The sequence below is a fragment of the Callospermophilus lateralis genome, chromosome 1, assembly GCF_048772815.1.
Source record: "Callospermophilus lateralis isolate mCalLat2 chromosome 1, mCalLat2.hap1, whole genome shotgun sequence".
NCBI classification, from domain to species: Eukaryota; Metazoa; Chordata; class Mammalia; order Rodentia; family Sciuridae; genus Callospermophilus; species Callospermophilus lateralis.
In genome coordinates, this window is record NC_135305.1 from 168,777,849 (window position 1) to 168,804,364 (window position 26,516).

A 26,516-nucleotide genomic window follows, 5' to 3' on the forward strand; every position below is an offset into this window, starting at 1 on the left:
CACCACCTTGCTCACAACCCTCTGGTGTCTTCCTGTCACCCGTAGAGTGAGATATGAATTCTTTGCTGTGGCCTGATTTATCTGGCTTTCACTTCCAACCTCTTCCATCTCACTGCTACGAGTGCACCAGTTTTTTTTTTTTTTTTAACTTGTTTTTTTGAGATATACATGACAGTAGAATGTTTTTTTTGGATTTTTGTTTGTTTGTTTGTTTTTACTAAGGATTGAATTCAGTGGAACTTTAACCACTGAGCCCCATCCCCAGCCCTATTTTGTATTTTATTTAGAGACCAGGTCTCCCTGAGCTGCTTAGGGCCTCACTAAGTTTCAGAGGCTGGCTTTGATCTCGAGATCCTCCTGCCTGAGCCTCTGAGCTGCTGGGATCACAGGCCTTCGCGACCGTGTATTCTGACGTGTTGTGCATACATAGAGTATGACTTACTCTAATCAGGATCCCATTCTTGGGGTTGTCCATGACGTGGAGTCTCACTGGCAGATGTACCTGTCTCTGTGTCGTTCCCCAATGTGCCTCAGCTGTTTCCACATCAAAGCCCTTCGCAGACCCTTGCCTGGGGGGCTTTCCCATCACCTTGCAGGAGACAGGCCTTTCCTGCTCACCTGTCTCAGCTTGCTCCCTGGACCCTCACTTCCCCACCCCCACAAGGCACTCCAGCCCAAATGCCCATGTGGCTCTGAGGTCCCTTCTGACGTAGAAAGCAGAAGCATTGGTGCTACAGAAGAGTTAGTGCCTCCTGAAATTGTGTGCTGTCTGTCTGTCTCCCCATACCTATTTATTTTCCCTCAAATTCAAATATGAATTTCAGTCAGGTAGAGACTTTGTCTTGTCGACCATTGATTACCCAGTGCCTCAATTAGTGCTTAGCATTCATGGGGGGTGGGGGGGGGCTCAGCAAATATTTATTAAAGGATTGAAACGTGATGATGGCTATCCAAACATCCACATACAGACACGTGGACAACATCAGGTTGTGACGGTGGGATTTTTAAGCTTAAGAGTCGATGAACTCCCTTCATTCCAACAGTAACATAAAGTACACTCTCTACTAACCATTATTGAACTCACCTCTCTCAAAGGATTATTTCACTTAGTACCTGTGGTGCCACTATTGTTAGCCCCGTTTCTCAGCAGAGGATGCTGGGAGGAACAGAAGCTCAGGATCTTGTCCAAAACCATCACCTGGGGAGCCAGACCGTGAACCTGCCCTTCCCACCCAGACCCCCAGGTCTGTTGAAGTCTAGGATACCCTCTTTATGTACACAGCACCTGCTGTGCGTCTGACACCTGAGATGGAATTTTAAAAGCCATGAATGACCTCTCATCCACCAGGGTGCCAAGAATGGAAATAAGTTAGGACGGAGTATCGGAGTAGACTTCTGGACACTTCCCAAGCAAGCCTCTAACCAGAAAGCCCCCGTGTGCTTAGTGTGAGAAGCCACCATTGGAAATAGGACCATTCTCTGAATAAGTCACAGCTATTTAAGACCCTCTGATTTCAGATGTTTTCAAATTGGGTGCATTAAATGTATTTAGCCTGAGTAAAGTGTGTGATAGATTTTATTTTATTTTTTGGTGGGGTGGAGTGCCAGGGATGAACCCAGGGGTGCTTACCCACTGAGCCACATCCCCAGCCCTTTTTTTTTGTATTTTATTTAAAGACAGAGTCTCACTGAGTCGCTTAGGGCCTCGCTAAGTTGCTGAGGCTGGCTTTGAACTCATGATCCTCCTTCCTCAACCTCCTGAACCACTGGGATTATTACAGGGGTGTACCCCTGTGCCTGGCGTGATAATTCTTGAAGTTCTTTACTTCTGGGAATTATGGAGATCCAAGGTAGATGTGTGGACATTGTCATTATGTAGGCAGGAGGTCAAAGATGGATGGTCCCAGGAACATCAGAGCCCCGGGATACATATATTTGGTTATTTAAACACTTTAAAGGGAAAGAGAGAGAATCCTAGGAATAAGGGGAAATCCCTGCTTATTTTCATAGGAAAAACCTATAATCCCCACCATGGATGATGATGTCTTGCAAAAGTGAGTTGCGCTGATCTTCGCCCCAATTTAAATGGTAGAAGCAGAAGTCACTTTTTTCTTTTTTGCTGTTTGACAGTATTTGACGCCGACTCCTAGTAGACGCTGCATGCATGCTTCTTCGTTTATTTTTGGTTCCCCTTGGGGGATGTTGAACCCCCTCTGCTCCTTGCTCCACACTTTGGGTCAAGGCTGGATTCACAGCCTGGCCCTTGTGCTAGGTGACTCAAGTACTTCCAAGGTTCTCTATCATTTCCTAAATGGTTGCTTTTTTTTTTTTTTAGCCGTTGAGAGTGTGGCCAGAAGAATTTAGGGAGGGAATTGTTCTCCCACATGCAAAAGTCCCCTTTCTCTAGCCAGACTCATGGGTGGCCTCTTTTCACCCAACGTATTAATTACATGAGGAGCAGCAGCATTGTAATCCCTGGGAGTTGTCCAACCGCAGATCTTGTGCAATCGCATTTCCCTGGTGATGTGTTTATGCAGTGGGTGTCATTTTCTTCAAAGGGCTTATTACACTGGAACTTGCCGGATGTATTGAGGAGCACAGGGGTTTTGAGGCGCGTGATAAAAATATAAACCCCCGAGGCGCCGAGCTTAAGAGTGGATAATTTTTAGTATTTGCTGGAGTCCTAAGAGCTGCCGATGGTGGCTGCCGTCTGTGCAACCCACACAGATCACCTCCTCCATTCAGTGCATCCTGCAAAATGGTAAAGTGAGGATGCTCTTTTTGAAGCCTTGACCCGGTCGATGTCTGGACAGAGAAGTCGGCCAAGTTCTAGGCGCTCCGGCTGCCTGAACAGGTTGGCTCGCTTGCACCTGGATGTGGAACTTCCTGTTCTGGTTGACTGATGACTTTTCTGTCTGCAGGCACCACCCGATCTCCCCGGGAAGGAGAAGTGCCTGGCGTGGATTACAGCTTCCTGACTGTGAAGGAGTTCTTGGATCTCGAGCAGAGCGGGACTCTTCTGGAAGTTGGCACCTATGAAGGTGAGAGGCTCCCTGGTTGCGGGAGAACCTGTCTCTCCTGGGCACCCCGAGGTGCCAGGGGCTTTGTCCCAAGTCATGCAGGCAAACATTGTCTTATAGACAGAGGAGTTGTAAACAAATAATAAGTGATTTCAGTTCACCCTGATATCATTAATATAATGCCATTTATGGAATAAAGCTTTGCAGAGTACTTTACAAAGAGTGTGTTTTTCTCCATAGGTTCTCCCTTTTAGTTAGTTGATTAAGTGTGTGTGTTCTGTGTTTTAAGGAAGGCATGGCATGGTATTCTAAAGAACAGGAGGAAGAAACATGGAGATTCACAATGTGTAACCTGATAGATGGTGTTTTAGTCTTGAAGGAATGAAATACCATGTTTACCATGAATTGGTTTTGATTTTTTTTTTTTTTTTTGGTACCAGGGATTGAATCCAGGGTTGCTCAACCACTGAGCCCCACCCCAGCTCTGTTCTGTATTTATTTAGAGACAGGGTCTCACTGAGTTGCTAAGTCTCACTTTTGCTGAGGCTGGCTTTGAACTCGTGATCCTCCTGCCTCAGTCTCCCAATCTGCTGGGATTTTAGGCATCTGCCACCGTGCCCAAGTGGTTTTAGTGTTTTAAAATAGAATATACATTCACATAGTTCAAAAAGCAAAGTATTTTAAAAATATTTAGTAAGGAATCCCCTTCAAAGGCCTATCTTTCAACTGTCTAACCTCCAACTCAGTGTTACCAACAGTGTTACTGATAACAGTAGCTTCTGAAGCTTCTTGCTATTAATTGAAACATGTATCTGCATATGTCTATATACACTTGAGTGTGTTTGTGATTTGGGAGGGGGTTCCAAGGATTGAAACCAGGGGCTCTTAACCACTGAGCCCCATCCCCAGCCCTTTTTTGTATTTTATTTAGAGACAGGGTCTCCCTGAGTTGTATGTACCATGCTGAGTTGCTGAGGCTGGCTTTGAACTCGTGATCCTCCTGCCTCAGCCTCCTGAGCTGCTGGGATTCCAGGTGTGCACCACCATGCCTGGCTCTGTGTGTGTTCTTATTTCTCCCATTTGCACAGAAGGCAGTTGACAAGTCCTGCTGTTCAGAACCTTGCTCTTTTGGTTTAACGCCATGTCCTGATGTTTGCGATTCAGCAGTAGGGCACTTCTTGTTATCTTCTTTTTTAAATGGCTGATTTCTTGGTAAGGGCACATCATAGTTTATTTAACTAGCTTCCTCTGGATAACCTTTCGAGGCATGGCTGATTTCCAGTCTTTGTACTGCTGTACTTCCTAACGTGGACGGCTATCATTTCAACATGCCAAACCCTATAGGACCAGGGCCTATGGCAGGAGGAAGTGCTAGGGCGGAGCCAACTGGCAGGGAAAAGTTACATTTTCCTTCTCTTTTGTTTATTTATTTGGGTTGGATTATGATTTATTTAACTGGATCTTCATAAATGGATACTTTTATAAGTTGATTGTTTTTTTAATAATTTTAATTTACACATAGTAATTGTGGTTGTTTATGGGGCACAGTGTGACATTTTGATACATGTTTACAATATGTAATGGTCAGATCAGGGCGGCTGGCATTTTTGTCACCTTCATTAATCCTCAGTTTATCATTACTTTGCGTTGGAAATATTAAAAACCCTCTTTTCCTAGTATATTGAAATATAGAAGTGATTGTCAACCACACAAACCCTTCATAGAATTGAACATTGAAGTTATTCCTGTTATCCAACTGCAGCCCTGTGGAAATAAACCACCCCGTCCACGGGCCCCTCCTCAACACCCTTCTCAGCATCTAGGTAATGTAGCCTTTCTATCCATTTCCTTGAGATTATCATTTTTAGTATCCACAGACAGGTGGGAACATGAAGTATTTGTCTTTCTGGGCCTGACTTATTTTACTTAATGTCCTCTCTTTTCATTCGTATTGCCAACAATGACAGGATTTTATTCTTTTTTATGGCTGAATAATATTCATTTGTGTAGATGTATAGATACACCTCATTTCCTTTATCTATTCCTCTCTCCGTGGACATACAGGTGGATTCCACATCCTGGCTATTGTAAATAGCAACAAACATGAGAATGCAGATATATCTTCAACATAGTGATTTGCTTTCCTTTTGATATAGATTCCATGGTGGAATTGCTGAATCGTATGGTAGTTCTATCTCTAGTTTTTTAAGGGAACCTCTATACTGCTTTTTTAAAATTATTTTTATAATGGGCCAATTTACATTTAATATACAAGAATCCTCCTTTCTCTTCATCTTTGCTAGTAATTGTTTTAGTCTTTTTTTTTTTTTAATAGCTGCCATTCTAACAAGAGTGAGGTGATATTGTGGTTTTGATTTGCATTTCTGATGATTACTGATGCTAAGAATTCTTTTTTTCTAGCCAGGAGTTGTGGTGGCACATGCCTGTAATCACACTGGCTCTGGAGGTTAGGCAGGAGGATCGAGAATTCAAAACCCACTTCAGCAATTTAGCAAGGCCCTAAGCAACTCAGTGAGACCCTGTCTCTAAATAAAATAGGAAAAAGGGCTGGGGATGTGGCTCAGTGGTTAAGCACCCCTGGGTTCAGTCCCTGATACCTGCCACCCCCCAAAAAGGAATTATTTTTTTCTTGTTGGTTCTTTGCATATCTTCAAAATGGTACATTTTCTGAAAACAATACCTAGCCTGATATTTTTGGAGTGTTGTTTTTTATGACAGAAGTACGATGCTTTTAACTAGATCATGACTTACTAGATCTAGCTTCTAACTAGAATTATTAATTCTCCCATAGTTATATGTCTCTCTTTATAGAGAACTCTTAAAATTTAGATTTATTAGATAATCATAAGGGCGTTTAAGATTATACTTAAAAACAAAGGGTAAATAGAAAGCCAATTATTATTTTATTGGAAACATTATAGCTTTGATGTGCTAAAAGCCTCTATTATGGGTGGTAACTGAAAATCCAGTAATGATCATGCATCTTAGGGATACAGTTTCTGTCTGATATTTTTTGGAGGGGAAAGGAGGATTCCTTTGCAACTATTGCTCATTTCCAAGTTGTGGATATACTTTGAATGGTGTTTAGGTGTAAATCAAAATGCTAATTATCAACCTGGGAATATTATATTGCGATATTGCTCATTATCCACTTGCTTACTTCCCTAGAAGTGCATGTGACTATGTAGCTGGTAGCCTGGGTGGAGATCTGCAAATGATTAAGGCCCATGTGTCCTGTGAGGACAAGCGGGTAGCTAAGGGGACATACAGGGAGCTATTTGTCCATGGGAATCCAGTTAAAAATTCGGTGACCACAGGACAGCAGGTGTGAAACCTCTTTGGTTAGCAGAGTGAATCATCGTATCTGGAATCATTGATTATGCCATTATGAGAAGCCCAGTCCCAGATATGCAAAGTGGTCATTTGCATTTTTGGAGAGGACAACGGAAGTGTATGGGGTGGGAAAGGGGGAGGGCTTGAGATGTGGACAACAGTTTCATTTGGCAAAAGAATAGGCTCCCTTTATTCAGAAGTTCCTGTGACATTGTACATTGGTGGAGTAGGCTCTTTTTCTCGTGGAATGTCACCCTTCCGACAGGGAATTGTCATCCCTGAAGTTTTGCATGGAGTCTGAGGCCAGTGGCATTAAATCACTTTTGCAGGGTTGTACAGCGGACCAGCACACCAGATCAGGAACCACGCTGAGTTCAACTTGTCTCTCACATCCTACACTGTTTCCTGGAAAATCCCAAGAAGAATAGTCTGAGTTTAACAAAAAACCCATTAGTACTTCCGCCTGACTTCCTGGTGGGTAGCCGTGGGGAAGTAAATATTTTTTCAGAAAATCTCTGATGGACTTAAATAAAAGACTGCATTTCTGTGAATGCTGGTTGGTGATTCTGGAGTTGAAATTGAATCTCAGATTAATCCATCCCACTTTTGACCATTTGAATATACTGTGTTCTCTGACCTTTTTACCATAGGAGATGGCTCATGATTTCTTGGAACACACTGATATCTGTTATATTGACTCTATTTTAAAAATTTTTATTATAGAGACAGGGTCTCACAGAGTTACTTAGGGCCTCTCTAAGTTGCTGAGGCTGGCTTTGAACTTGTGATCCTCCTGCCTCAGCCTCCCCTAGACTCTGGGATGACAGGTCTGCACTACCACCCCCAATTGTTATATTGACTTTTTAAAAAATATATTTTTATTGGTTGTTGACGGACCTTTATTTTATTTATTTATATGCCATGCTGAGAATCGAACCCAGTGCCTCACACATGCCAGGCAAGTGCGCTATCACTGAGCCACCACCCCAGCCCTGTGTTGACTCTTCATAGTGGACAGCAAAGTGGAGTTTGTGTGAAACTCCAGTTACCGACCGACCGTCCCAGGCGTAGTTTTGGAGAAATCTTCTCAGGGCTGCTTCTGTCTTGGCCTCTCCTGGACCAGTCCCTGGACAGCACCTAACGTGGCAGGCTCCATGGTCTCACCACCTGAATTTGATCTTCAGGGTCAGCACCCTTTGCCTTTGCATGGTGTGCCCTCCAGGAAGCAGCTTAAAACTCCCTGTCTCCTTCTTCCCTCCAGTGAAATAGGGACGATCATCCTGCCCTCTCACAGGTAGGACTAAATGAGACAGTAATTGGAAAGGGCTTATCCGAGTGTCTGACAACGTAAGCTCTCAATCAGCATTAGCCCTGATATTTACACACACTCGGCTGCTCTGAAATTCCTACTGCAGCCGATTCCCGCCCCCGTGTTCCAGTCGGTCAACCCGCGGATTTGCCAGTAAAACATCTTTATTGACTTCCCAGATACCAACCATCTTTTTTACTGGCTTGATTTTTTTTTTTTTTCTTTCAGCCTCTACAAATGCCACAGAGGAAAAGTCTTTGACACCATGACACTCTTTCAAGCCAGACACTTTGACATTTTTAAGTAAAAGTAATAAGAGTTCTTGGTAGCTGTGGTTCTGATAAGTGTTACTGACTTAGTCCCTGATGCTATTGGGAGGTGGTCGAACCCCCGAGAGGTAGGACCTGGTTAGAAGTCTTCCAGTCCTATGGGGGTTGGACAAAATGAATGCTCATTAAATACCTATTCAAATGAATTGCACATGTATGAATTGCACTTGCAGGGGATATCAGGACCTGATATCAAAGCAAAAAGGTCAGCAGGTCATAGACTAGAACCTCTGAGACTCTGAGCCAAATATATTTCTTCTATTTAAGTGGATTTCCTCAGTGATTTTGTTATAGTAACAGAGAACTGACTAGCACAATGATGGAACAATTCCTGCAATAAAGAACTTAAAAATACACAAGTTCATGTTGCTTGCCCTCCGACCTGTAGGCAACCATTGTTAAAGTTTATCTAGTGCAAGCGTTCAGAAAACTTACTCTAAATGGCATAGCCATATGGGTTCTTGTTTATTTTACTCTTGTCTTGCCCTTTGCACTTAACATACTTGGGAGATCTTTCCACTGTACCCCATACAGTTCCACCTTATTCTTTACAAGTACTTCACAGTGTCCTGTATATGAATATATGTAATTTATTTTACTAATCCTATGAAAATACATATTTAGGATATCCCTCAACTCATGAGTCCCCTTCTTTTTGTGTGTGATATTGTTAAAAACAAAGGTGTAGCGAGCATCCTTGTACAAATATCTACATATACTATTATGAATAGAACTATAGGGTTAGTTTCTGGGAGTGCTCTTTGTTTTGACACTATGCTGTCCAGGTTGGCTTTGCTATGTTCTCCGAATTGTTCTCAAACCCCTAGGTGCATGCAAATCCTCCTGCCATGACAGTGCAGTTGGAAAGCCCTTTCATGCATGTGCAATTCATTTTGATGAGTATTCATTGAGCATTTATTTTGTCCTGAGGCCAGGGATATAATGTACAGAGCAGAAGACCAAAGTAGCTCTACATTGGAGGGTGTTCATGCTTTTCATTTATTTAGTTTTGCCAAGGTTTGTGAAGTGCATATGATATGCTGGGTGCTTTTCAGAGTACATCATGTGTTTGAGCTGGGCGTTACGTGTGCCTGTAAAGGGAAGGCTGAGGTGGGAGGATCGGTCGAGCCCATGGGTTTGAGACTAGCCTGGGCAACAGAGAGAGATCCTGTCTCTGAGGGCAAAAGTACATTAGATGTATCAACTCATTTAACATTTCCAACAAGTCTGTGAAGAGGGTCTTGTTTATACTCATTTTACAGAGGAGCAGGACAAGTCCTAGGGATGCTAGTATTTTTGCTAAGTTAGTATGGTAAACCCAAGGTAGACTGCAGGGTCTCACCTGGAATCCCAGAGGCTCAGGAGGCTGAGGCAGGAGGATGGCGAGTTCAAAGCCAGCCTCAGCAACTTGGTGGGGACCTAAGCAAGGTAGAGAGACCCTGTCTCTAAATAAAATGCAAACTAGGGCTGGGGATGTGGCTCCGTGGTTGAGTGCCCCCGAGTTCAATCCCTGGTACTCCTAAAAAATAAACAAGTGGAATAAATAAATGTAAACAATTTTAAGTAAAGCGAGGAGCCCTTCTGACGGGAGGACCCAGTGCTCCTGGACTGTCAAGCGAGCTCCTCAGAGATCACCTTTAAGTAGTCAGTGTACACCACAAGACCTGAATCCAGAGAGCCAGCTTGATCGATGAGCCCAGAGAAGGTTCTGGAAAGGGTATGGAGGCACCCATGTCCTGCTTCCTTCCGAGCAGAGCTGTGCAGTGAGAGGTCTGTTCAGTGCTGGGGGTGTTCAGTGTTCTCTGTTATCAAACAGGGTAGCCACTAGCCCCATGGGCCTCCTGGGACTGAGTCGCTGACTTTTAAAATAGATTCAATATAAGCTCATTTAAATCTACGTCACCTCACTTTGCTGGTGGCAGCTGAAGTTGCTGAGACTGGCCTCACTTTGCATCCTCCTGAGTGCTAGGGTCACAGGCGTGTGCACCTGCTGAGCTGAGCCCTTTTGCAAAAGCATGATTTTGAATTCTCCCAGAGCACCTTACCACAGAGGAGCAGTGATCTTAGGTGGAACCCTTTTGTGACATGCAATACAATAAAGGGACAACTGATAAATCCCTAAAGCTTGAGAATCTTCAGATTTTCTTTCGGGCTCAATATTTGCCTGAGTTTTAGATTGGCAGGGAGGTCGGATCCGAGAGCTGGAAATGCAATAGAGCTCTTTTCTTCAAATGACAAAGCTGAGGTCCAGAGAGACTGGCTAAGGACTAAAGGGAATGGAGGACAAAGCCTGGTCACGTACCTTTGCCCAGGTCCTGTCACAGGCAAGGCTGGTGATTTCCTTGTAGCCCCCAAATGGATACCCCTTTTGTAGGCTTGATGACTACTTTGTGTACTAATTGGCATATTCATTAAAGGGAAGATGTGAGGCAGAAGCAGATGTGGTCACTGTCACTGTGGCTCTCACTGTCCAATGGACAAGACACAGGATTCAATCATCAAACAAACACGCAATTGGAAGAATGTTAAGATCTTATGGGGGAGGGGGATAACCAGGGATTGAACCCAGGGGCACTCAACCACTGAGCCACATCCCCAGCCCTATTTTGTGTTTTACTTAGAGTCAGGGTCTCACTGAGTGGCTTAGGGCCTCGCTAAGTTGCTGAGGCTGGCTTTGAACTCAGGATCCTCCTGCCTCAGCCTCTGGAGCTGCAGGGATTACAGGCGTGTGCCACTGAACCTGGCCTGTGTTAAGACCTTTAAAGGAGACCCTTATATGGGCACATTCGATACCTGTGGAATTAGGAACATCCCTTGGGGGAAATAGCAATTGGGAAGAGAACAGCTGGATGAGCTGCAGGTTGCCATGTGCAGCAAATAAAACTATAGACAGACCCCCCAGTGCATGTTCTCCAGCTACCCTCGTTGCAGTTCGCTTTGGTCGGTGCTGATGCTGAAGGCCTGACTGAGTCTGGAGATATTTGTGTCATTAAACAGCGGGATGGGATTGGTGTTGGTTATCATGAGGAGGAGGTAGAAGACGCAGGTGTTGGAAATTTCTCCCAAGATAACCTTGAATCTCAGTCTTCTGTACTGGGTCAACAGTGGATCCATTTATGAGGAGAAGAAGCCTGTGCCTGGGTTAGGCTTGGGGAGACTGCAGGAGCTCCATCATGGAACCTGCTGCCTATACACCTCACGGAACCTTCCATCTCTATAGGGAACCGACCATCATCCTTCACAAAACATAGAAGTGCTTCTTTTTTTTTTTTCCATTTTCTTAATTTGCTCTACTTAGTTATACATGATAGCAGAATGCATTTCAATTCATTACACATGCACAGCACATCATTTCAGTTCCCTAGGCGTACATGATAGAGAGTCACCCCACATGTGCACTCACACACATACCTAGGGTAATGATGTCCGTCTCATTCCACCCTCTTACCTGCCCCATGCCCTCTCCCCTCCCTCAATCCAAAGTTCCTCCATTCTCCCCATGCCTCCCCCCTTCATTAATATCACACTAAAGGAAGTAAGCCAATCCCCCCAAACCAAAAAAACTGAATGTTTTCTCTGGTGAGTGGGTGCTGATCCATAAAAGCTCTGAGTTGGTCACCGAGCTCTGCTTGGCACTTTGAACCACCTCCTCATTCTGTCACTGGGCAGAAACAAGGCAAGGCAGACAAGATTAGAATAAATGGCTTGGCCTGTCAGGTACCATGGCCCCGAAGTGAGACCCTAAGCAACTCAGTGAGACCCTGTCTCTAAAAACTAACTTATCTGATGCTTGAAATAAATCAACTGACCCATCTTCTTATTCTTCTTTCTTTTTACTTTTTTCTGTTTGACATTTTCACTTGGCAAGACAAGCCACTGCCTCAGCTAGCCCTTGGCAGGTCTCTCGGAGAGAGTTTACAAGGGACTGCCTCTTTAGTGGGGGTGGATTCAAACATGCCTGTTTTACAAATGCCTCTGGGTAGAAGGGGCCGATTATATACTCGGAGCATTGGTTTTCCCTTAGCCGTAGCAGTGTAGCGCCAGGGTGACATTTCAAATTGGAGTTATGGGTTGCATATTTCTGCATGCTAATTAGGAAGGGGAATGTCAGCATTCAATAATGTTATTGTTTTGCTTCCTAGAAGGTCTGTAGAAAAGCAGCTGCCAATGGGATACTTTTGGGGGACCCAGAGATAAAGCAGGGGTGAAGAGAGTTCTTGTTTGTCATTGAGGAAAATGAGACCATCTGGAGTCCTGGTCTTTGGCAGGCCCTGGGAGCCGTCTGTTGCGATAAGCTCTGTTGGCAAACTCTGCCGTGGAATGTTCCCTGTTGATAATGAAAGTAACCAAATGAAATCTGTGCTGTCATTGGCTGTTCCTCTGCATATAAAGACAGGGAGGCTGGAGCCAGAGAAGTTTCACTGAATTCTCCTGCCCGGAGATGCCCCGGGATGCCCCGGGATTTCTGGACATAGACACTGGAGGCAGACATAGCTCTTTTTTTTTTTCTTTAATTTTTTTTTTAGTTGTCAGTGGACTTTATTTATTTATATCTGGTGCTGAGAATCGAACCCAGTGCCTCCCATGGGCTAGGCAAGCGCTCTACCACTGAGCCACCACGCCAGCCCCCATCTCTGTTTTAATGTCAGGCATCATTTATAAATTGTGTGACTCTCAGACTCTCCTTCTGAAAATAGGAATATTGATGTCTTTTTCTCTAAGATGGTTATAAACGTTAACTCATGTTCTCCTGCCTGGTCTCCTATTTAAAGTCACTGGCAAAGATAGACACGTAATTACAGGCCTGGGGTTTATTATCCTTGTGTGTGTGCAGGTTGTATTTCCATAGGGTGGGGCAGGTAGGGAAAGAAAGTGTAAAGAGAAGGTGAGAGAATTTTATGAATGGTAGCATCCCGTGTTGAGCAAGCAGGTAGTAAATCAACAGAATGCAGATAGCAGTCATTCAGATGTAATTGACAGACTGGGAAAAACTGTCCTGAGTAATGTTGTTAAGAGCTGGATCCACATAGAGGTATTTACGAGGACCCCAGGCTAGAATCCGTGCCCGATCTCTAACTGTTCTATAAAGAATTGCTGAGTGACCTTGTGTGCCTGGTACTGCGTTGGAGGGGCACACAACCAGGTGTGGCCTCTGCCTTGATGGATCGGGTCATCTAGGGGTGAAGACAGATACTAATTAACTACTCTGATAAATACAGCAAAGGGCATTGAGAAGAAGAAGAAGCAGTTCATGTTTCCCTGTTAACATGTGAGAACTAATAAGGACAGCTTTGGTCTAGACTGTGGGGTCTGAGATGCTGTCCCTGAGGATGAACAGGTGGGGATGGGTGAGGGGTACAGGGAGAGGTGGGGGCAGGAACTGTGAGATGAAGAGGGGGCCCAGTGTGCATGTGAGGGCTGAAAGAAGCCCAGTGGGGCTGTGTGCAGTGTGCACGCCTGTATTCCCAGCAGCTTGGGAGGCTGAGGTGGGAGGATCGTGAGTTCAAAGCCAGCCTCAGCAACTTAGGGAGGCCCTAAGCAACTCAGTGAGTCCTTATTTATTTCAAAATAAAATATGAAAAGGTCTGGGGATGTAGCTCAGTGGTTAAATGCCATCCCCTGCAGAAAAGTATTTTGTTTGGCTTGGTCATGGCCCCAAATTGGGTCTTGTTAATTAAGGCCAGCAGTGCCTGCCTCCCAACCTGCTGGGATTACCAGTGTGTGCCACTGTGCCCAGCTACAGAAGGGAAATTTTATATAGTTCCTCTTAATAATATTTCTGTACCCAATCTTAATTTCAAAAAATAGGGAATAGCTTTGAACAAGTGTGTTTTTGTGTGTGTGTGTGTGTGTGTGTGTGTGTGTGTGGTCGCATTGAGGAAAAGGCCAATCATTTGAACTTGAAAACTGAGGGCAGGTGCCCACTGGAAATCCACACATGTTTGTCAAATTTAGGTAGAACTTTATTTTCCAGGCATTTATTTCTGTCGTGCACTGCAGATGTCAAAGACTTAATTGATTTTTTTTAAATGATTATAATTTTATGAATGTGACTTCAATTTAATGTCACTGAAACTGAGTGATAGGGTTATAAAATGATAATTATAAAATTATGAGTAAAGAGTCCCATGCTTTGGTTACATTTTCCACTAGGTTCTTATTTTTAGACATTAGCCTTAGTTTAACATCTCACTCTAAAAATGATGTGGTGTTTTGATATATCAGTGATGGGAGGGGTTGAGAATTAAATTCAGTAGGGCTTTATCTTTATCTCTCTCTCTCTTTTTTTTTTTTTTTTTTTTTTTTTTTTTAACTCACTGTGGAGCTTGACTTTTCAATAGTAAATGGTGTTGCTTTCCTAAACGCCAATAAAATAGTCTTCAGGGAATGAAAAGGTTGTACCTTAAAGGGGTATCCCTTCAACTGCAAGGTGAAGTGGATTTCTTAGTTCATATGTACACCAATTCTTTCTTGTCTGAGGGTTGGCCACTCAAAACATATGAGGGGTGCCTTTATTCAAGCTTTCTTCTTACTTCCTGTTCCTGCAAGTTGGAGATCTTAAAGAAGTTTTTTTTAAGAAATTGATATTTTAAAAAAAAGTCAAGTCCTAGTGATTGACCTAAATGTGCTTGCCAGATGCCTACCTGGGATCCTTCAGACTTACACATGGCCGCCTTTCAGTCTACTAGGTTTTAAAAATGTGTATGTTCAACCAGGCACGATGGCACATGCCTGTAATCCCAGCAGCTCGGGAGGCTGAGGCAGGAGGAACTTGAGTTCAAAACCAGCCTCAGCAACTTAGTGAGGCCCTAAGCAACTCAGTGAGACCCTGTCTCTAAATAAAGTACAAAATAGGGGATGGGGCTCAGCATTTGAGTGTCCCAGTTCAATTCCTGGTACAAAAAAAAAAAAAAAAAGGTATATATTCAGAGTTCCCTTACTGATATGAACTGTTAAACCACTCTCAAACAAAGTCATTGTATATATATTCATCAATTTGATAATTCAAAAATATCTTAAAGAGATATTATTAAACCCCTTCTGGAAAAAGCAGTCTTATGAGGATGATGCTGGATAGAAACAAATGATCATCTCTAGGTCTCATGGAGACCAACTTTTGTCTTTTGTTCTTTTTTCTATTTCTTCTTTTTTTTTCTTTGCCTTTTTAAGTGCTTATAAAATGTCTATGTATTGAGGTGCTTGGTTTAGCTAATGGCATTGGGCCATTGGGAACAAATATCGTACACAGGGTTTATTAGTATCTGTAAATTTTCCTTTACTAAACATCAAATTACAAATATTGGTCAGGATTTATTGAAGGATTCAGTATTATTGTCTATCTTCCTGGACTTACTCTGAAAGATTTAATAGTTGAATGGATCAGTGGAATTCTAATGTCGATGTCTTTTATCATGTAGTTGCTAAATATCATTGATTATAAACTCGGCTTTTCAAACTTCATTCATGAACAACCTTCATGATTTTGTTCATATTGGAACAGTCTGTTATTTAATTAGTGTTTTCTTTAAGAAAACTTTAACAAACATAATTTGCTTTGGGTTTTTTTTTTGAGATTTTTATATAATGATATTTAATATTTCCATATTTTTTATTGCTGCATTATAGTTATACATAATGATGGGATTCATTGTTACATATTTGGACACGTAGATGATGTAGTATTACTTTGAAATGGGAGTTTTCTTTTTTTGTGGGTGTTTTGGTTTTGGTTTTGATACTAGGGATTGAACCCAGGGGCACTCAACCTCGGAGCCCCATCCCCAGCTCTTTTTAATATTTTATTTAGAGACAGGATCTCACTGAGTTGTTTAGGACCTCGAGTTGCGGGGGCTGGCTTTGAAATGGCAGTCCTCCTGCCTCAGCCTCCTGAGCCACTGAGATTAAATGAGAGTTTTCAAAAAGAAACTCTTATCACTACCGTCACTATTATCTATTTCATTGTTTAAATTTTTGTTGTATAAAACTGTTGTTTAAAGCTTTTTGTTAAAGATCAGTCAGCCTTTTTAAAATATTGCTGTTTTTCTTCAATTTTAAAGGTGAACTTGATTTTGCTAATCTAACTTACTCGTTAGATGTTTCTATTGGAAATTAAAAATGTTTGTTCATTAAAATGAAAAAAAAAAAAAAAGCAAAAATCCAACTCACGTACCAGTCAGTGTGCCATAGCACACTGTAGTGAGCCATAAACCAAACTTGGTGGGTAAAGGGAAGATGGGCTGTTTCTAGAGGGGTGATTGACAGTTTTCTGTTACAACACAGGGAGGGTTTGTTCCCACCCTGCAGGCCCCCGGGGGTCAGGCCTGCCATTCACTTGAAGAGGCGCCACGTGGTACTCAACTGCCCTTCTTTTCAAACAGTGCCCTGCTTCCCTGTTGAAGAGGGGAGGTGACCTCAACTTTTCAGGTCTGCAAGGGTGCTGGCAGTAATGAATCTTGATTTTCTGTGAGGCTCACTCTAAATCGGATTCAAGCATTATGCTGGTGCCTGTGTAGCAAAAGACGACCAATTGAAATTCAAATGTAATGAAGATGGAAGTTTTTTTTGTTTTTTTGTTGTTTGGTTTTTGTTTTTTCTATTCAGCCCCTCCTCCTTTGTTTTTAGCCTTCATTCATTCTTTCTTTGCACCAAAACAGTGTGGCTTCTCCTCTCTTGCTCCTGCAATCACCCTAACCTACTTGGATAAGAAAGGCGGTCTTTGCTAACCCATCCCAGAAATGAAATGGGTCTCGTTTTCCGGGTTTTATTTTATTTCGTGTGCTGAGAGATGGGGATGTGAAGTCTTGCAAAAAAAAAAAAAAAAAGTATTCTTTTTGAAACATGCAAATATGTCTCTCCATCACCTAGGAAACTATTATGGGACACCCAAACCTCCCAGCCAGCCAGTCAGTGGGAAAGTGATCACAACGGATGCCTTGCAAAGCCTTCAGTCTGGCTCCAAGCAGTCGACCCCGAAGCGCACCAAGTCCTACAATGACATGCAAAATGCTGGCATAGTCCCCGCAGAGACCGAGGAGGAGGATGACGTTCCTGAAATGAACAGTAGCTTTACAGGTAAAGGCCACACGGGGTCCCTTCGCAACCGTTGTGGCCAAGGCGGGTGGAGGTGGGAAGGCTCTCCCCAGGAAGGAGGACCAGGATGCTCTCCACAAGAGCATGTCAGCAGCTTGCCCAGATTCCAGTCCCAGATTCCAGTCCCAGCCATGCAGTGTGCGGGGAGGAGGCTGACCATCCCTCCATCCACTTACCTCGGTTCCCAGGAATATCTGGACATCACCCAACTATCTGAAACCACCTGGGGATAAAGGTGTGAACACAGCAATCCAGAAATATCAGCCTGGTCTTTTTCTCTTCAGAAGGCTATATTTAGGCTGGGCGCCTTGGCTCATGCCGGTGAACCCAGTGGCTCCGGAGGCTGAGGCAGGAGGATCACAAGTTCAAAGCCAGCCTCAGCAAAAGTGAGGCCCTATGCAACTCAGGGAGACCCTGTCTCTAAATAAAATACAAAATAGGGCTGGGGATGTGGCTCAGTGGTTGAGTGTCCCTGAGTCAATCCTTGGTGTGTGCCCCCCACCTCCAAAAGAGGACATATTTAAATTTTTTTTTTTTTACACTTTGTTCATTGATGTTTAATTTGGCCTTGAAACATCTTCGTCATCGTGAAGTGAAATATGAGAATTCAGTTGACATTAAGCTGACATTAAACTGACAGCATCCGCTTCTCTCACACTATTCTAAGTAGAGATGTTGGAAGTATTCCATGTGCTCAGCTAACTTATGCAGACTTTACTGCGGACACTAAAAGGGGGACGAAAAATATGAAAAATAAATATTCTAGGGTTCTATTCTGTATCACGTAGCAGATGTGACTGAATGCATTGTATATTTACACCTGTACTCAGAGCTGTGTGCCTAAAGCTTAGCCATGCTGTGTGTTATGGGGGGGTTGTCTAGGACAGAGCCTCAGCTTGGGCTGGGCAGTTGAGGTATCACACATCTCCAGGTGGTACCATTTGGATGCTGGGGTATGTGGTCTTGGCTTAGTGCAGCGATCCGTAGCTACTCAGTCTCATTTTTCATTATGTGAGGGTTTGATCTCATGTAGTAACTCAAAATGTAACAGCTGCCTAAACGCGTGAGCTATTTCAGTGACTTAGAGAAAACCACTTCAGCCCCATTGCTTGGATAGACCAGTCGATCTGTGTGTTTCCCCTGTGTCACCAAGTCTGAAACAATGTTCAGGAAAAGTATTTATTGTTGAATACTACTGTAGCCGGCATGGATCTCTCTGAGATTTTGCCATTTATTTACTGAGCTCAAAAGTCTAAATTGGGGGCTGGGGATGTGGCTCAAGCAGTGGCGCGCTCGCCCGGCATGCGTGCGGCCCGGGTTCGATCCTCAGCACCACATGCAGACAAAGATGTTGTGTCTGCGGAGAAGTGAAAAATAAACGTTGAAAGATTCTCTCTCTCTTTCTCTCTCTCACTCTCTCCTTAAAAAAAAAGAAATGCCTTTAAAAAAAAAAAAGTCTAAATTGGTTAAGATGCCCATAAATTTTTTTTTCAATATTTTTTTTAGTTACAGGTGGACACAATACCTTCATTTATTTATTTTTATGTGGTGCTGAGGATCAAACTCATTGCCCCATATGTGCTGGGCAAGCGCTCTGCCACTGAGCCCCATAAAATGTCTTTGATGACTTTGCTATCATGGCAGTAGGGTAACTCGCCCTTTTGTGAGAAGTATTGAATCAACAGAAGTACTGGTACCATGGCTTGTTCCTTGATAGTTGACTATTTATGAACAAAATGCCTTAAATCATTTATCTGTGATGGGACTGGGGGAATTGTATCATTTCCAAGTTTTTCCTACTAGCTCTAAGAATTTACTTCTGTGAAAAAAAATTTTTTTTCCATTTAAAATGTGATAGACCAGTGGCTGACCTACAATTGCAATGTCTAGAAGAATTTAGCCATCTTTTTTTTTTTTTTTTTGGTACCAGGGATTGAACTCACTGAGCCACATCCCCAGTCCTTTTTTTTTTCTATAATTTTAGATGTTATTTATTTTTATGTGGTGCTGAGGATCAAACCCAGTGCCTCACATGTGCAAGGCAAGCACTCTACCAGTGAGCCACAACCCCAGCACCCCCACCCCTTTTTTTATATTTTATTAGAGGCAGGGTGTCACTGAGTTGCTTACGGCCTAAGTTGCTGAGGGTGGCCTTGAACTGGCGATCCTCCTGCCTCAGCCTCCTAAATTGCTGGGATTAAAGGAAAAATTCACCAGCTTTTCTGTACACCTTTATTAAAATCATCTGATTTCATCCCTTGGGAATATTTCATCCATATATAGTAGCCGCCAACAAAATGAAAAGAAGTTATATTACATTGCTTTTAAAAACATATAATACTTTACTGTCTTGATAATGCAGTAAATAAGAATTGCAAGTCATGATATAACCCAAAACATAGTTGTAGTCACAGCAGTAGAAGACCTTACGAATAGGGGACAGTGAAACAGCTGTGCCAAACAGACCTGTGCTGTCCTTTGGGGCATAAGGCCACCCTTATACACTTTTATTTGTCCTCCATTTATGTACTAAGGTGATTTCTTGGTAGAAAGCAAGGACAAAGTTGAGGTCGTTGACCATAAATCTTGACAAATGTCCCATCTCTAACCATTGTACATTTCTGTCTGTAGAAGCTACACCTTAGACCATCTGATCTCATAAAATCCTCACTTGAAATCCTGTCATCTAAAAAAGAAAATGTAGAGCCAGGCCATTGGCCCATGCCTGTAATCCCAGTGGCCTGGGAGGCTGAGGCAAGGGGATCACAAGTTCAAAACCAGCCTCAGCAACTTAGTGAGGCCCTAAGCAACTCAAGGAGACCCTGCCTCTAAATAAAATATAAAAAGGGCTGGGGAGGTGGCTCAGTGGTTAAGCACCCCTGAATTTAATCCCTGGTACCAAAAGAAAAAAGAAAATGTGGGCCTCGGTCATGATTGCTAAAATCAGTCTGATCATTCATTTCTGTACAAAACAGAAAGCCAAGTGACACTCCACAGTGCTGTTCAGGTGCCAAATAGGATGCATTAGACAGACAGGGCCTAGGCTGCGGTGTGGCCCCGTGGTAGGGGGTAGGCCTTGCATGGATGGAAAAGGCCTTGGCTTCCATCCCTAGCAGCCCATCCCCCACCTTACCCCCTCACCGACCACCCCACCCCACAAAAAAAAGAAATGGAAAGAGAAGTAGTTTTGAGCTATACCTGTGACTCAATAGTAAGGAGCATGTTAAAGGAACGTCCCTCACAAAATAAAAGTGACAGCAGCTGACATTGTATCATATCATAAACTCATACTAATTTTTTTTTTTTTTTTAGTTGTAGTTGGCACAAATACTTTTATTTTATTTATTTTTATGGTGCTGAGGACTGAACCCAGTGCCTCCCCCATGTTAGGCAATTCCCCTACCACTGAGCCACAACCCCAGCCCCTCATACTGATTCCTTTGAAGAATTCATACTCCCCAGTTACATATCATACATGTGTGTGAAAGTAGCTGGGTCGAAGCATTTTGCATTCTGAACAATTCTAAATAGCAATCTACCAGCCGTTTTGTGCCCAGGGTGACATTAGCATAATGGGGTGTTGGCTCTGGTTGGGTCAGCGATGATAAAGGTATGAGAATCATATCTAAGCGTAGAAATACTGTGGACCTGTTCAAAATGATACCTATCAGGATATTTTAAACAACATGCTGCTGTTACGTGCTGGGCGAGGTGGAACATGCCTGTAATCCCATTGACTCCAGAGGCTGAGGCAGGAGGATCAACAGTTCAAAGCCAGCCTCAGCAACTTAGGAGGCCCTCAGCAACTCAGTGAGTCTCTAAATAAAATATAAAAAAGGGCTGGGGATGGGGCTCAGTGGTTCAGTGCCCCTGGGTTCAATCCTCAGTACCAAAATAAATAAATAAATATGTATAAGAGTTAATGTTGAGCTGGGGTTGTGGCTCAGTGGTAGAGTGCTCGCCTACCATGTGTGAAACCCTGGGTTCAATCCTCAGCACCACATAAAGATAAGTAAATAAATGTATTGTGTCCATCTACCACTAAAAAATATTTTTTTAAAAAAGCTAATGTTTCTCTGGTACAATGTGGCAGACATTTTCCAAAGTTCTTTATGTGCACGCCAGGGAGGTCAAATAGTCTCCCAGTGTTCTAATGTTATAGTAAGGGAGTGTCAGAGGGGCCCTCTCCAGAACCTCTGTGCACATCCAGTGTGCTTTTTTTGTGTTTTAAATTAACCTTATCAGACCCTGAAGATTTTGACTGATTTTTGCGCAGTGGAAGAGGCACATAAGTCTAAAACTATCTACAAGTTTAAGAAAAGCCTCAGGAATGTTCTTAAAGTCACTTCCAACAGTCTGGGGCCAGGCAGGGAGACAGAGAGGACAAAATGCTTAGAAACTCCTGATTTACTATTAATAACAATGGCATTTGTGTTCACCTAATGGTTTACATACCATTTTCACATGTATCTGGTGAACCTCCTGGTTATCTTAGGAAACAAGCAACTCAGGTACCTCCTCTGCAGCTTGCAGGTGAGGACATTGAGTGACAGTGCGTGTCACACCGCCATAGGATGTGAGCCCAGGCTTCCTGTGTCCCATCTAGACTCCTCCCACCTTCCGTTCTACCTGACTCCTCACGTTCATTCATTATCAACCTTGGGTTAGATAATGATAGTAGTGCTCCCAAATATTTCATGAATTAAAGATTTCTGCAGGGGATGGTATCAGGGATCGAACTGAGGGGCAAGCGACCACTGAGCCCCATCCCCCCTAGCCCTATTTTGCATTTTATTTAGGTACAGGGTCTCACTGAGTTGCTTAGCACCTTGCTTTTTGCTTGAGGCTGGCTTTGAACTCAAGATCCTCCTACCTCAGCCTTCGGAGCTGCTGGGGTGACAGGCTAGCACCACCACATCTGGCTAAGATTTTTTTGTTTTTAATCCAAGCATGTATCAAAGTCAAAGCCATTACTAAGGCTATGGATTTTTTTTTTTTTTTTTTTTTTTTTTTTTTTTTTTTTTTTTAGTTGTAGATGGACACCATATCTTTATCTTATTCATTTATTTTTATGTGGTGCTGAGGATCGGTCCCAGGGCCTCATGCATGAGAGGCAAGGGCTCTACCACTGAGCCACAACCCGGCCCCAGGGCTATGGATTCTTGAGTCTGTCCTGTGTGTACCCGAACCTTATTTTTGTGCTTTCCTTTTTCTATCAGGGAATGAGATTTTTTTGTTCTCTTTTTCCCCCACATTTTTTACAGGTGCATTATAGTTGCACATAATGATGGGATTTGTTGTCACATACTCTACATGCACGCATTATGACAATATAGTTTGACCAATGTCACTCCCCAGCGCTCTCCCCCCTACCCCCGCCCCCTACCTTTGAGTTTCTGAGTTTGGCTTATTTCACTGAGCATGATATTCTCCCTTTCCATCCATTTACCAGCAAAAGCCATAATTTCGGCCATGGCTTCTAGAACATGGCAACTTCAAGCCTCAGCAGAAGTTAGAACTTTGCACACAAGGAACGTTCCTTTGCATTCTTTGGAGACTTCTTTGTATCTCTCTCCTCAAACTGTACTGCTTCTGTCTCCTGAATCTCCATCACCAGGATGCTTTACAAAAGCCCATTTTGAAACCAAATCCTAAACCTCTTCTCTGGAGTAGGGAGCCGGAAATACGCGCTTTCACAGGCTCTCCTGGTGATTCTTGTGTGCTCTTCAGGGTGAAAGTGTGCCCTGGAGAAGGTACATCAGAAATGAGTGAGTGTAGGTTGGCTTCTACAGAATTACGTGTGGGTCTTTTCGTCATGGCTAGGCTTTGGGTTTATTTTGTTATTGATGAGTAGTTTCAAGAGGTTTCTTCGGTTTTGGCCTAATTTCCTTCTTGTTCATTCAAATTATAGTTGTCCTATTAAATTTGCACTCTTTCATGCAAGTTGTAAAACCCATTCACACTGGTGTAAGCAGGAAGGTGTGACTCAGTGGGGGAACCAGGCAGTTGAAGAGGGCAGGGGTAACCTTGACTCCAGACGTGGATCAAAGGCTCAATCCTGGATCTTAGAGAACATTTTGCCTTTCATCTCTGCTCTCCTCCGTGTGGGTTTCACTCTTCAGGAGGTACCGCCTACAATGGGAATGTGGCCACCAGCTTCAGAAGCTGTCAGTTAAATAAGCCCAGCATCCAGAGGCTGACGGTTCTGGCAGAACTTCCCTATGTCCCCTTCATTGGTCCACCCTGGATCCAGCACGTGTTCCTGAACTTGACCATCAAAGGCCAAAACAAAGGGTTGGGGCGGTGGTTCAGGGGTAGAGCGCTTGCCTAGCACAGGTGAGGCACTGGGTTCGATCCTCAGTACCACCCCAAAATAAATAAACAAAATAAAGGTATTGTTTCCATCTACCCCGGCCCCCCCAAAAAAGCCAAAAATGATACAGTACTCCTAATTGAAAAGAGTGTGGCTTGGAGCCAGGAGGAGGATTATAGGTTTATATCAGTTTTGGGGGGCTACGTGGGCTAGGGCATGGATTTGGGGCAGGTGTGGTTGTTTTGGAGACTCTTCGTTCCCAGGGGTCTCCTGGGGAGCCCTCATCACAGACAGCTTTGAAAACAGTCCTTTATTATTCTTCAGTCTGCTTTTGCAATCGAAGCAGGAATGTCTATCGGAGAATAACCGCGGGAGATAGAAAATGGCTACATCCCCTGATGATTATGTCCTCAAGCCCCACGGAGATTGACATTTCCTGTCATCAGCTTCTATAAAAGTTCAGCCCCAGAGTGTCCACAGTGCTGTTTGTGGACACTTGGATGACATCACCCCGGATATGGCTAGTTAATCAGAAGCAAGGACACTCACGCACTGAGAGCCTTCTTTGGAGACCCATGCCCCAGCAGTCCACCTACACGACACCCTGCAGGGGGTGAACTGTCTTGGTGTTCACAGGAACAGCCTCTTGGGTTTTCTAAAAGAGGCTCCATTCTGACTCACTGGTATAGCTGTCTCCATGTCCTAAACTTTCATGTACGTTCCAGCTTAATGTGTCAGCTGTGATCTTTGCCACCAGCTACCCAAAAAAGTGTTTTAAATAACTTTTATAAAAAAGCCACCGGATCTGTGTGTTTTCAGCATGAACTTTTTTTTTTTTTTTTTTTTTTCAAGTCACAAGCCAAATAGTACCCACGGAAGGAGAGTGTGTCTTAGTCATGTTTTGATCTTCTTAAGGTTTAAGAGTCTTTCGGGTCTGAGTTATTAATTGGCTTCTTCTCTGACATTTCTGAGACAGTGAGTGATGTATTATCTGCCATGTTTTTCTCCTTTTTTTTTTTTTTGGTACTGTGGATTGAACTTAGGGTCACTTAACCGCTGAGCCACATTCTCAGCCCTTTTTATGTTTTATTTAGAGACAGGGTCTCACGGAGTTGCTTAGAGCCTTGCTAAGTTGCTGAGGCTGGGTTTGATCTTGCAATCCTCCTGCCTCAGCTTCCCAAGCCTCTGGGATTACAGGTGTGCACCACCATGTTCAGCTCCTCTTTCTTAATAAGTAAAATAAATTCCGTTGGGGTGTATGTATACATGAGTGTGTGCGTGTGCATGTGTGTGTCGAATTTAGGGCCTCAAACCTGCTAGTGACATGCTCCTGTGGCCCGACACTGAGCCACACCTCTTGGGAGTGGTCACTCATGCTGTCTAACATTTGTCAAAGCAAAACAGAAGTCCTAGTTAATGGCCAGCGGTCAGGGAAGGATGAGGGCTAAGAAGATAAATGTGCACAGTGTCACATAACCCTGGCATGTGTTCTGATGTTGGGTGTGTTTGTACTTATTCTTTCTCTCTCTCTCTCCCCACAACCTGACCCAACAGCCGATTCTGGGGACCAGGACGAGCACCCTCTCCAAGAAGCAGCTCTTGCGCCTGTGACTAGTAGCCTCGTTGCTGCTCCCATCACGGACCCTTCTCAGAAGTTCCCTCAGCACCTACCTCTTTCCGCAGAGGATAATTTAGGTCCTCTGCCTCAAAACTGGGAGATGGCCTATACCGAAAATGGAGAAGTCTACTTTATAGAGTAAAGTATACCATTCTTTCCACCTCCACCTCACCCTCTCTTTATTCCCCTACCCTACCCTCTCCCTGGGAAGCTGCAGGTATAAATTAAATCAAAATTGCGCTTAACTGATGTTATTGTTTTATACGACTTAACAACTTTTTATATAAAAAATAAGATAGCTGTTCAGTGTTTTAGTCTGCTTTTTCACTCTTTCGGCTGAAAGACCCAACTTTTATAATTGTAGAGGAGGAAAAGTTTATCTGGGGGCTCAGGATTTCCGAGGTCTCAGTCCACAGACAGCAGGCTCCATCCCTCAGGGCTCGAGGGGAGGCAGGACATCATGGAGGAAGAGTGTGGTGGAGGGAAGCAGCTCACATGGTGACCAGGAAGCAGAGAGAGACTCCACTCTCCAGAGACAAATAGAGACCCCAAAGCCACGCCCCCAATGCCCCCTCCTCCAGCCACACCCACCTGCCTCCAGCCACCACCCAGTTAATCCCATCAGGGGTCCATTCACTGGTTGGGTTAAGGTTCTCACAACCCAGTCATGTCTCCTCTGAACCTTCCTGCACTGTCTCACATGTGAGATTGTAGGGAATACCTAATATCTAAATCATAATGATAGCCAAAATATCCTAATTATGGTACCTTAGGAATTTGAGGAGTAATTTCCCTAAAGGTTTAGACAACTAAATTATAGTGTATGTAGATTATGTTATAATATATAAAGAAAATGTTTAGGCATTAAAAGTGTTACATTCTTTGCTTATTTTTTCTTAATTGGGTTGTGGTTTTCTTTTTTTTTTTTTCTTTAAATATTTTTTTACATGTTGATGGACCTTTATTTTATTCATTTATGTATACGTGGTTCTGAGAACCGAAACCAGTGCCTCACACATGCTAGGCCAGTGCTCTGCCACTGAGCGCAACCCCAGCCCAGTTGTGGTTTTCTTATGGCTAAGTTTTAAGAGTTCTTCATTTATTCTAGATACCATTTGTACTTTTGGCTAAATTATTTATCAAGATTATTGACTTTTTAAGTGTCTTACATTCTGTAGCATGTTAAATTTTATGGGAATTAGATCTACCTTGTTTTATGCATGTGTATATATGTAAGTGTGTACAAGTTTTACAGTTTGGGAGAAATTAAAAATATTGGAATTAAAAACAACATTAAAAAGTCAAGCATCGAAAGGAACTGAATATACACTTTACAGAAAGAAGAAATGATCGGTCAACAAATATATGAAAAAATCTCAACATTTCTAGCAATTAGAGAAATGCAAATTGAAACTACACTGAGATTCCATCTCACTCCTGGAAATTACCAAGAATATAAGTAACAATAAATGTTGGTGAGGAT

At 43.2% G+C, this 26,516-nt stretch overlaps 1 protein-coding gene across 10 annotated transcripts in view; it reads left to right on the top strand.

Moving 5' to 3' along the window:
- Magi1 (membrane associated guanylate kinase, WW and PDZ domain containing 1) overlaps positions 1–26,516 on the top strand; it is a 594,817-nt gene that overhangs the window by 468,098 nt on the left and 100,203 nt on the right. For all 10 annotated transcript variants that reach the window (XM_077109100.1, XM_077109101.1, XM_077109102.1 and 7 more), the window contains 3 exons: positions 2,922–3,041; positions 16,878–17,084; positions 24,970–25,171. In XM_077109100.1, coding sequence (XP_076965215.1) covers positions 2,922–3,041; positions 16,878–17,084; positions 24,970–25,171 — 529 coding nt within the window. The remainder of the gene's footprint in view (positions 1–2,921; positions 3,042–16,877; positions 17,085–24,969; positions 25,172–26,516) is intronic.